The sequence below is a fragment of the Rhipicephalus microplus genome, chromosome 3 (genome assembly GCF_043290135.1).
Source record: "Rhipicephalus microplus isolate Deutch F79 chromosome 3, USDA_Rmic, whole genome shotgun sequence".
Taxonomy (NCBI): Eukaryota; Metazoa; Arthropoda; class Arachnida; order Ixodida; family Ixodidae; genus Rhipicephalus; species Rhipicephalus microplus.
In genome coordinates, this window is record NC_134702.1 from 18276356 (window position 1) to 18288635 (window position 12280).

The 12280-nt window shown below is 43.1% G+C and overlaps 1 protein-coding gene across 1 annotated transcript in view; it reads right to left on the reverse strand.

Moving 5' to 3' along the window:
• Positions 1-12280, reverse strand: part of LOC119181231 (neprilysin-1) — a 113055-nt gene that overhangs the window by 43065 nt on the left and 57710 nt on the right. The window contains exons 5-10 of the mRNA XM_037432414.2: positions 7636-7685; positions 6293-6379; positions 4832-5037; positions 4303-4494; positions 2000-2086; positions 491-621 (exon numbers count right to left, since the gene is read on the reverse strand). Coding sequence (XP_037288311.2) covers positions 491-621; positions 2000-2086; positions 4303-4494; positions 4832-5037; positions 6293-6379; positions 7636-7685 — 753 coding nt within the window. The remainder of the gene's footprint in view (positions 1-490; positions 622-1999; positions 2087-4302; positions 4495-4831; positions 5038-6292; positions 6380-7635; positions 7686-12280) is intronic.

Sequence of the window (12280 nt, forward strand, 5' to 3'; positions counted from 1 at the left end):
CCACCGTTACTCAGCACAAGCGCTGCGACCAACAATCGCTTTAATTTATTGGCTGGTAGAAACATTTACGGTGAGCAGTAAATAGTATTTCATGGCGCTCTCACTCTAGATGCTACGCCGGCCGATGTAAAAGCAGCACGCGACTCTTCTGCGGTCATGAAGCTAATTATATGTGAACGGAAGGTAGTTTAATTTGATATATAATCTGTGTGCTTTTCTTTGTCTCTAAAAGTGAATAGTTTAATCTAGTAGATGTGCTTGTATACCTGTTCTATTTGTCGCTGTCGATGCCGTTTGCCAAGTTATGCGGCATTCTAACCATTAGTACCTACACTAACCAGTGAAGCTAGGGGACCGAAAAATGTTTTTTTTTGTACAATTTTGTACAGCGTGTTGAAAGTAAAAAACACAAAAGCAAAAATATTGCCTTCGACTGGAAGTTGTCATAGGCGAAATATACAAGAGACAATGCGAGTGTTGGTATACTCACCCTTCGACAGTTTTGAGAAAGTCAAGCGTGGAGTTGTAGTATTCTGGTTCCCTCATGACAACGTCTTCTTCCTCGGTCATTGTTAGGTTGATTGGCTCGAAAATTCGGTTCAGTATGGTTAGCCAGTCCACCTTAAAGATACAACGGAACAGGTCATCGCAGTGGTACTATGTTTTGAAGTGCGGAACACGCCAGCAGCATGATTAAAAATAATTTCTTTAATGTCCACATAATACTGCACAAACGTATGAATCTTGGAACGTGGCTGCGAAACAATGGGAGACTTCGCGAGTTATTTAACGTTCATTTTAAAAGCAGCGCCAAAGACGGAAGCACGAGCCAAAGAAGACCACTGTGTGAGGCGCTGAACTAACTGAATGGTGATCTGTTGCTAACCGCTAAGAATAAAAGCTCGAACATAACTATCCAAACGATGTTCGAAAATGCCCGATAACGGTGATCTCACAATCTGTTAGGCTGGTAGATAGCACTGAAGACCAAGAACGAAGATTTTTGTTAATGTCGAATGTTTCGATGATTTCTCGCACATTTTCACCCACCTGCGTGTAAATGACATTCATATATTCAAAAAAAAAAGACTGAAAGCACAAGTTGGACAATAAGAAGATAGATAGAATAAGGAAGTACCCTTCGAACAGGTATGCTGACGCAATGTTTTATTGAGGCATACACCAGTTTTGCCAACATCGATTTTGCAACCGTAATAAGCCTTTGAGTTACGGTCTTCTTCACATTGTGCACCTAAGTTTACGTGTGAAGTTTCACTAAAAATTAAAACAGTGAAGTAACCCTAAAGCTGATCCAGCGGTAAGATAGGGCCTGAAATGGCAAGATTCATCCACCTCTGTAGACGTTGGACATTCAACACTAATCAACATTTGCACGAACAAGTTTGCCAATCCACGCCCGATTTCCTCGGATCTTAAAACGGTCAGGTTTTTTTTGTTCCTACTTTACAAAAGCGGTGAAAGCTTCGGCAAATAAGTGTTGCGTAAGTTTTTGTGAGTAAACGCAATTGAGTGATATTAATGGAACCCGTAAGAGTAGATAGGTGAAGAAGACAGCAAAGGATTAAAGCGTTTTTTCTATCTCTTTATGCTCTCAGTTCCTTCAATTTTTATAAGCTGCGCTGATTTGCCAAAGCTCCTTACGCTCCAGACGTTGCGCACCAAAGCTGAAAACCAAGATAAGGAAACTAAGATAGTGAAATTGCCGAATCGATCACGTTTTTTTTTTCCTCATCACTTTCACCTTTCGGCGATTAACTTTTTTCCGTCTACTTCCCGGTCAAGCGAAAATTATTGAAGTTGATGTAACACGTATCTTGTAATCTCTCTCGATGTATTCTACATGACCGCAGGGAGGCATGGAACGATGTTAGGGCGACTGAGAAAACCACGAAGCACCCATCTTTCGAACCCCCCCCCCCCCTTTTTTTTTTCTCCTCATTTCACGCCGAGTGGGCAGACTTATGAGTAATGTACTTGCCTGCGGGAACTCTGCACTCAAGTTGGCAACTGTCCGGCGGTTGTACATGGTGTCGAATACTCGTCGATCTTCGGGAGACCTGGTGCGCTGAAAGAAAATTGAAAAAAAAAAACACGCATGGGGGCTGCGCTTTGAGATTCTTAGCATGAAACCACAATTCGGTATTGCTGATTTCTTTTTATTACATCTCTCGTGTGACTGTTTTTATTTTATTTTTGATTGCGAAATAAGATTGCGGAAGAAGACGGCTGCAGTGCGCCGGTTTATCCTTGAAGTCTTAGACATCACTTTCATTTTGTTTCACTCATCGCAACTAACTTAACGGCTCAGCTGGATGTTGTACGCGTTTCCTTCTCGTGAGCAAGATGGAGTAACTCGGTATAATTACAAATGTCGAACATGGCAGAGGGTCAAGGTTTCAGCACCTTTAACGTGTTGTAGGCACGTCGGCTTGCCTCACGTTGCAAGGCGTGCCAAGCTCGCGTTAATCATGTATTACAAGCCGGCAGTATGATATTATTGTGCGAAAATGACAAGTTTACTTCGAGTGTGAATCAGACGATTTCTTATTTTTCTCACTCTCTTCCCGCGTGTTGTGAGCCAATGACCACTTTGTTGTTGTTACTTCTGAACTTTAGATATTTATAAGACCGTAGGACTGATAAGCAATGATTGCCGTACTCTTCTAAGAAATAAAAGTAGTATGGGTTACTCTTTTCATGGAATCCTAACTGAGCGCTTAGGCTTTACGACTCTCTTTAAAGAGACATTACCTTTTTGGTACTATGAATCTCGGACGGGAGTTCAATAAGCCCCTACGAGAGTTCACGTGGCTTTTTAGAGATAATCATAATCGCCAAGTCAGGACTCGCAAGAACAAGTAAAAGAACCCATTCTCTGAAGGCGTGCAGAATACAGAACTGTTCTATTTAATTGTTTTGATGTATAGCGCCCAGAACACAGCGAAGATCGCGAAACCATGGATGTGCACGGAATCTTGAAGACAAATTTTGTGACACATTGCCAACCCCATTTGTCTTTTAAGTGAAACCTACAGCTCATCGCTGTGGTAGACCTTTGCAATCTATTTTTGAAATATGCATATGCACTTCAGTGCTCAAGCTAGGCTGCACAAAGACAAGTCTGAATCTTTTGAGTCTAATCCCTAGCTTAAGGTCTGCCTGTTTATCATGTAGACTTGAAAAATATGAAAATATTGCGATAATGAACGCCATCGAGTGATTAGGTAGTGGGTGTGGTATAATGAAATGTCCATAAATTTATCTGATGTGTTCTTGCTTTGTTTATTGAGGCTTGAAGTTTCTAAGGCGAAGTCTGATGTCTAATCAGCGAAAAATTAAAGAATAAAATGAAGATCATGTTGCTGCGTCGTATGGCTGCGGCGCGAACACTAGTTGTACCGACAGTCGCATGACAACTTCGTCAAACGAAGCTAAGCGCTAAACGTCGCTAACGTTATCATTGACGTCCCGTTGGTACGTTGACAATGACGTCACACTATGAAGTCGTCACTAGGTGAACCGTCGGCTTATTCCGAAGGGGAAGCGCCGATCAGAGGGAGGTGCAAAGTGTTAGTGAGGAAAAAAAAAAGAACAAAAAATAAGGGGTATGGGGGACTAATACGGAATCGAATCAGCCAACATGCAGCAACTTCTTAGTAGTTTCGTGCCCAGATTTTTTCCAATATGTGTCGACTTTGTTTTGGATTCTACACTTGAACTTCTGAAGAGTATATGTTATGTTTTGTTTTAGCACATAAGAGATCACGTACTTTGTTGTCTGCACTAGATATTTACGCGATTGTTCATGTACATGATGTACGACCCGAGAACTTCATACAAGTGGAGATCATTGTATGAATCGTTGAGACCTTATGATGTCATGGCGCTCTTGGAGGTGTATACTGCATGTGCTGAGCATTTGGTAAGACCAGAAATTTTAGATCAACTATGTTCTACGCTTGGCACCTCTTAGAGCTCGGAGCAGCCCGAGTCTTATTTGTGCGCTAACATATTCGCATGTCACGCCAAAATAAAAAAACGGCACCATATTACCCAGATCGCAAACCATGACAGTGACTCAATGAATGTTTTGCGGGAGCATATCCTTTCGCCAGTGCTATATTTAGCGTTGACTGAAGGAACTCCGTCAAGAAGCGCATAGAAAGGTACTAAGAAGTTTTCACCACCGGAGGATCCCCGAGGAACATCCTTGCAGCCACTACCGCAGGCGCCCTTTATTCTTAAGAAGACAATCACTCGTTGAAAAAGAATGGTGCTTACCCTGGCCAGTTGAGATTCGAAGTTGATGATGTCCTCTACGACGGCGTCGACTGCGCTATCACTGAGACTGGGTTGCATGAAGCGTATCGACCCCGCCATGTACGTCTTATACGCCCTGACGATGGGCTCGTTGTTGGGCGTTGACATGTTGATCAGCTGGTTTCGGCCGATTCCGAAGCCGGGTTGATCTAACTGCGAGGGAAACAAGTGGGGTGAATGACGCTATGGATCACTTATTGCAGCGAGTATGCTTGTCGCCTACAAATATATTTTTACACCATAACTGCATTAGCGTACCTCTTGACGTCGTTGTGATCGTAACAGTAGTGACAGCAGTAATACAACTTGTAGATAACAGTAATAGTAGCAGTGGTCAAGGCAACAAAAGAAGGAAGAGAAAAAAAAAAGCACTGTCAGGGAGCATGTGCGCCTGTCCATTGCGCGTCTACAAGCAGTCGCTTAACCTGGATGAACCGGCACGTAAGTGGAGCGATAACAGAGCTCCGAAAGTACGGCCACCCATACTCACGCTGATGACGTAGACCGAAGTGTTCTTGAGATCAACTCCCACACCGGTGGCCATGATGAAGCTCAGTCCGGTCTTGGTGTACGCTTGAACGAACAGCTCCTCCCAAGATGGCGCCTCCGGCCAGCCTACGGGCCGGGGCCAATCGTGGATGCCGACGCTGCTAAGCATGGTACGCAGGGCAGCGTACTTTGTTTCCTCGCTTATGGCTGCGAGATTACCGCAGAAAATTCATTAGTTGACAACGCATCGCGGAATGTGAAATGTTGTTGTTCATTCGTTCTTGTTGCACACATGGGGAAGGAACATTTTCGTAACAAATACGTAATAGTATAATGTCTTTATTTATTCATTTACGATTATAAAACGACGCACCTCGTCCTTTTCTTTGGCATACTTGAAATTATTTTTCCCGCGCGATAGTGTAGAACCTTCTCAGTTTTCATTGCTGCATGCCTCAAGTGTGGAAATCGAAAATCTACATGGGAGCCGACAGATGGAAACACATATTGGGATAATCAGGTTGAACAGTAGAAGTGCCTCAGACAGGCTGGCTGACGTTTCGATAGCAGGACAAGCGCCACCAGCAGAAGATGACGCCACTATTGGCTTTCTTAAAACTAACACGCCAAGGATGACAAGGTGCCTTTGATGAAGATAGGTCCTCCTATCAAAACTTCAGTCAGCTTGTCGGAGGCACTTCTACAGTTCAACCTGACTATCCCACATGCTCCAAGTGTAAGCCTTCGGGTGCTGGAGTCTGTCAGTCAGAAGACGTCTGCCTTTTTGCCCTATCAAACACAACTTTTTATTGTCTGATTGAAGTACTAGGTACTATAGAGTGTTGTCCTAGCGCACAGTGAAATTATGTTTAGACCCCTATGTTTTCTACAATATAACTATATTTTGTAATGTCGTTTATTGAGAACCATAACAATGACAGGCAAGCGCACAACAACACACCCACTAATTTAATATTACACAATTCATATGGCGCACTGCCTGGCTTTGAAAGTTCCTTCCAAGTTGTCGCAAGCGTACGCATGCGACGGCACAAATAAGCATCCAATTAAGGGGACATGACGTGTAGTACCGATGCGGTGGCGTTAGCCAACATATATATACGCGCCTTCTGTATTTCATTTCACATGAGCGACTCAATTTCGCTATTTGAGAGGTACAAATAAATGCACTTTTGTTAGTTGGTACTACGCTAAGCTGTGGCCTCTTTTCCGCGAGACAGACTACACAGACAATGCGCATTTGTAGCTTTGCGATTCACCTCGTGTTGCCTGCTTTAATTGCATTTACTTAAATAATGAATTCTTCAGTATTCCCGTTTTACCAATCTTCTACCCTCAACATCTGAACAAGGGCTTTTAAATATAATGATGATGATCGTTAAGATGATATCGTTCTCGTCCTATGTATGCAAGAACGCTGCTATAGCTGACGGACACTCACATTCATTGGTGCAGCAGTGATAGGCAAGTACCACTTGGTCGGTAACGTTCTGGTCCTCCACCTTGTACGGTGCCTTCTCCAAGATGTCTGCAATGAGAAAGCATTCGTGAGACAGCCATTATTCGCCTATTCCTTTTAGCATTCCAGTTAACAAGTAGGAGACACATTCATACAGAACTTAGCAAAGCCTTCCATGCAACCAGCTGAATCTCTAGTTTAGCAGCGCGAGACCAAACGTGCTACGTCACCACGGCCGGGAGGCGTTTCCGTAACGTTGCGGTTGCGAGAGCTATGCGGAAACGAAGTTTCCGAACTAACGCTGCATAAGCCACAAACTAGGAGGTGTCAACTATTTCTCTAGCTTTGGTTCTTATGCTCCGGTACCCGAATGTGTGTCACCTGATAAGTTTATGCGCTATCGACACTGCCTCGTATAGGATCATTTCTACAGTGCAATCACCACAACACATCCGTGATCTCGGAACGTTTTCTGCCACGATGCATGATGAGGCGTGGGTCTCCGCTTGAGCGTGAAGCTGGTTGCGGTAACTGGGGCTTGCTCCGGACATTGCACTTTCAATAGGATAGTTGGCAACATATCGTGGCGAGTTTCTATCTAGGGCGATTACGGAGTTTGCAGGTGTCGCAGTGAAGAGTGTGCTAAGGAAGGTATTTCCGGCGCACTACGCCAAACACGGAGAGGACAGAGAGAAGCGTTCCACTAGATGTAACACGTTCAGAAAACTTAATCGCGAACTCGTCCAGGAACAAGTTCTGCCGAAAGGAAGAACCCTGTGTAATGATGAATGCATAGCTCGGAAAACACATCGCCAGTGCTAAGCACGAGACTCTCGCGCCTGACGTTATCGCTGCTTTCGCTGGCTAGGCCTACGCTCCTACCTAGTTTCAAATAACAGTTGTGACTGTCTCCGTTCTTTATTATACTTGTAATAACTGTGAGCTGCTACGTTTTTTTATCACAAAAGGTACAGAAACCGTGTATTGAGCCCACCCAGGCTAGCAAATTCATTCATAACCTTTTTGTCGATGGTATTATGGCATATAAACATATTCAGTCATATTGCAGCCTTGTCAAACAAAACAAGAGCATATATTCAAGAGGACTACCTTGTGTTGTTCTAATGAACCACGCTTAAATACCTTCAGATATTACAGGAATACGGCTCAAACACGTAATATTATGATGTCTTAATGAATACAAAGACAATAAAATGTCTCAATTTTAGCAATACTGAAGTACTGAGGGAAACTCTGAAGCTAGCTTTCTTTGGTAAAAATGCTAACACGTATAAAGTGCCATTCCGAAAAGATAAATAACTTGCCTCTGAGTTGATGAAGAACCTTCAGCCGCAGTCTATCGAACTTGCTGAACCTGCAATGGATTAAATCAACGTTGTAACCACACCCCTAACATAAGATAGAACCGCTGCTCTTGTCGACCTAGCTGGAGCGACCATAGCGTCCGTGTTGTTAAATAATAATAATAATAATAATAATAATAATAATAATAATAATAATAATAATAATAATAATAATAATAATAATAATAATAATAATAATAATAATAATAATAATAATAATAATAATAATAATAATAATAATAATAATAATAATAACAATAACAATAATAATAATAATAATAATAATAATAACATTATTGCCATCATCATCATTATATCATTATTACCATTATTATTATTATTATTTGCAATAATGGTTACCACTGTTAGGTTATTGCTGTTCGTGAGAGCAAACGCCAGCCATTATTATTAGCGAATATTGCGGGCCAGTGGCGCGAACAACTTGCGAAAGCTTGCCCGCCGCGTTACCGCACACTACGACAAATAACTTATATTGGCACAACTAGGGCAAAATATGACAAAAATATCATACTGGCACAATTTCAAACCAAACGATCACTAGCTGCTTTGCTTCCTCTCCCAAACCAGAGTAATTGAGATTACCGTATTTCGTGTTGCAATGTACTACCTGCAACAGATTAAAATTGCAAACCGAAAAAAAAACACGGCATTTGAATAATTGCATCTGGTTTTCTCTTTTTTTTTCAGTGTTGTCTTTACTCCGAGAGCTGAATTTGGCGCAAAACAGGACAGGGGGAAGCGAAAACCAAGAAGCACAATTTCTCGCTTTACTGAATCCAGCTTCGCGTAGCAGCGCTGGCGTGCCGCGGAACAAATTGGAAATAAGTTTAAAAGGCCCCTACTCTTTTTTGTTTAATTCGGTCTCAAGCTGAATTGTATACGGTCATCGGATGGACGAGAAAGAGGTATAAAAAAAGGTACACGTAATAACCACACGAGGCACAGTAGAGGCGGCAGCTACATTAGCGCCTCGGAGGCGGGGATAACCCAGACTATACAACCGCGCAAGAAAGGAAAAGCCAGTCGCATCATAAGGAGGCTCGTTATCGTCGGCCTTGGCCACTTCGCGGCGCGCTCCGCCGTCTCGAAGAAGGCCAATTAGCGTATCGCAGGAAGCCCGATACGCGTTGCCTTGCCGCACGGGCGGAATTTAATCGCTGCTTCTTCAATTAGAAGATGACGGTGCGAGAAAGAGAGTGACGCCCCCTTTGTGTGTATACCACGTGTAAAGGCGCGCCTTTCCCTCTCTCTCTCTCTCTCTCTTCTTGTTTTAACATTTGACCGCGTGTGGCCGCGGGTAGTGCCGCGACCATCAATCTTATCGGCGTACACGACTGGCGTGCGAGCTTTCGCAGCTTGAGTGAGTCATCGCCGAGTTTTTCTTACCTGCAGCCACGTCGTTATTTCCGTGTTATCGTGTCCAGTCCGCTAACAACAAGACGGTTAACACCTACATCGATGCTAATGGGATTTCCCGAAATGATGCCGACAACCTCAAGAAAAGCGTCATTCTTTTAATTTCGATTCGAGACGTCGTGCACAAAATGAGCGAAGGTTACAGAAGGTGCTTCCGAATTGCTCAAAAACAACGCCGTTTCGGTGGATAAAACTAGAGGAATAAAAAACTAAAGCTAAGCACGACGTAAAAATTATCGCTAGAAACTATAAGCAAGGCGAATTATGAAGTGTAATATTAGTTACTTTTGAAACCGTTGCCAAGCATAAGCGAGGACAGCTGGCCAACGGTCGCCTATTGTTGACTGTAGCATTAGCTAAGTCTTGGTTACTGTTGGATAGTGTATAGATAGACCAACCGCCAGCTATTGTCGGCTATAGCGTTCTCGACGCATGTCATGAGTAGGGATAACAGCTCTCCCCTAAACAGAAAGGCACGTAATTTTTTCGATCAGTGTTTCGATCAGCGTTCTTTTTTACTGTATCTGTTTACCCGTTCTACTGCACACTTTCTATGAATTAGATCACGAATGAGATATTAAGAGTACTAGCTAGATATTTACACTGGGCTACTTTTTTTACAAAGCTCATCACTCTTCAGGAACACGAGCTCCAGGCCTCTGCAACTGTATGCAACTGTAGACTTCGAATAAAGAATTACAGATGAATGCGTTCCTCATGGAACCATCGTTGCAATAAAACGTTGCTATTGTATTCCCATCACTTGCGGTTTCTTCGGTGTTCAATGTGTTTAAACGGTGAACGCTATCAAATTGATAAAAAAAGGGCTTACAACACACTGACTTCTGTGAAAACGTCGAATTTGATGTAAATTAACTTCGCGTCCGCGTTCCCAATTCTGGTTTCAGGCCGAAAGCCGCTACGTGCCTGTAAGATTTCAAATCGAAGCGAAGAAGATATTGAAGGAATCTGTGGAAAGCTTCCGTGACTTTGCCATGCCTACACAGCTGGTATTCAATAACATGGTCGCACTGCTGACTACTCGACACTTCCCGCTGCAGATGTGTATACTTAGATAAACTATCATACACCACACATTTATATGCGTTCAAAGATGCTTCGGCGTGAAAATCCCTGCGAAAGCTGACGAAGTAGCGAAAGACACCTTCGAATACTAAACAGGACATTGTCCCTAATACAAAAGTACTTTCTACTAATCCAAAGAATATTAGCATAAATGTGGGGGGGGGGGGGAGGGGGTGTCAGCGACGTTTTAATACGTTACGCACCAGCTTAAAGTACATTCCCCTCGAAAAGAACACGTTAGTCTTTGGAAAGTCTAGCATGGACGCAGCTCATGAGTTAGTGTTGAAAAATGTAAACAGATGAAAGACCTCTTAAAACCTGCGTCGCATATTCCGACCCGACAGCAAGCTTACCGCCTCACTGCGCGTGTAGCTTAAATTTATTGCGCCCAATCGACTTTCCAGATCACGTCCCAATAAGCACCTCGCCTGTATAGGCGCCTACCTGCCGACCGTGATCAGAATTATAAATCCTTGCCACATTTTGATTTCACGTCGTTTCCTCAAGAGACTGAAAACTAAATCAGCAATTTTTTGTGTTTTCTTTCTTGTCCCAATGTCACTTAATTCGAAGGCTTATTTTTTCCAACGAAAACAGGAAAGGCGCAATTTGCGCAAAACACCACGTGAGCAAGATGGCACAACACTATTACGCATATAGTAGCGTGCTTACAAAGTTCGTCACTGTGACAATTAGAAAGACCAGTGAGAGCTCTTCAATCATACTGCCTTCTTACGCAACTAATAGGCTGTTGTAGGTATGACGTCACTGATATACCTCGTCTTAATCAAGACATGTGTGAACGACGAAGTCACTTTACTAGTTGACGTGTACTTGACCGCTTCAGCCTGAATCAGTGTCGTTTGTGATCCTGGATCATTTTAAGCCATGGGGATGTCACTCAACACTTGCTCACATTATATGAGAACGTGCATTAAACCTACTCAAATATAACACACATCAGATTCCGGTGAAAAAAAAAATCAGGATAGAGCTATGAGAGACCTGTGTGTGAGGGTGTTCAGAAAAAGTGTAATAATTTAGAGTATGTGGTAATTTACTAACTGAGAACATAAAGACGTTTCTTGTCTTCTGAACGCGAACTAAATACACCGAGATCTGTGTTTAGAGAAATTGGTTCGCACGGACAGTGAACAACATCAATTACAATTCAAGAGAACATCGCGACGGAACACCGGGCCTTGCTGGGTAGCGAGAAAAAGGCCCAAGTGGCGCCCCTGGACTAGACGCGGCGAGCTGCTGAAGCCTGTGGAGCCCCTCCTTTTTTACCCTTTAATTTTTTCATTCATCCAATCGTACACTGTCCTCGCAATGAGCTACTTTTTTTTCTCCACCATGTGTCACCACCTGGGGCGTGTCACATGACTTGTGAGCCGCCTCTTTGAGAATAGTAACAGGGGTTTTACGTGCGGAACAGACGATATGATTGTGAGGCCAGGGGGCTCTGGAAAGTTCGACCGTCACGTGGGGTTTTTGAATCTTAAAGTCAAGTTAGACGCTCGTGAACTTAAACATTCCTTCCGCGTAGAAATGCACCCGCCGCAGCCGGTATCGAAATCACGTCTTTCGAGTCAGCTTCTATAAAAGAGAAATCAGACTTCACTTTTCTGGACCAGCATATATCGCTATAATAACTAGTAAGTCGTTATAGTCGTAGTAACTAGTAACTAGTTATAGTCGTAATAACTAGTAAGTCGTAGTAAGTCAGGCCGGATCACCAGGTGTTCAGCACGGAGTTGTTACTATCAATAGATGTTACACTCAGAGCTTTTTCAAGGATTTCACTTATACCAATGTCACACGATCACGTCTGATATTTTTATCATGATCAACAACCTTATCGCTGCTACACGATATAGCCTGCATTGAACTTGGCGCAGACGTCAGCGACATTGCGATCACGAAGCCAGATCGCTATGATGCACAGATCGCAATCGTCTTGATCTCTGTCAAACCTGATCGCTTGATTGATTTGATTGATTTGTGGGGTTTAACGTCCCAAAACCACCATATGATTATGAGAGACGCCGTAGTGGAGGGCTCCGGAAATTTCGACCACCTG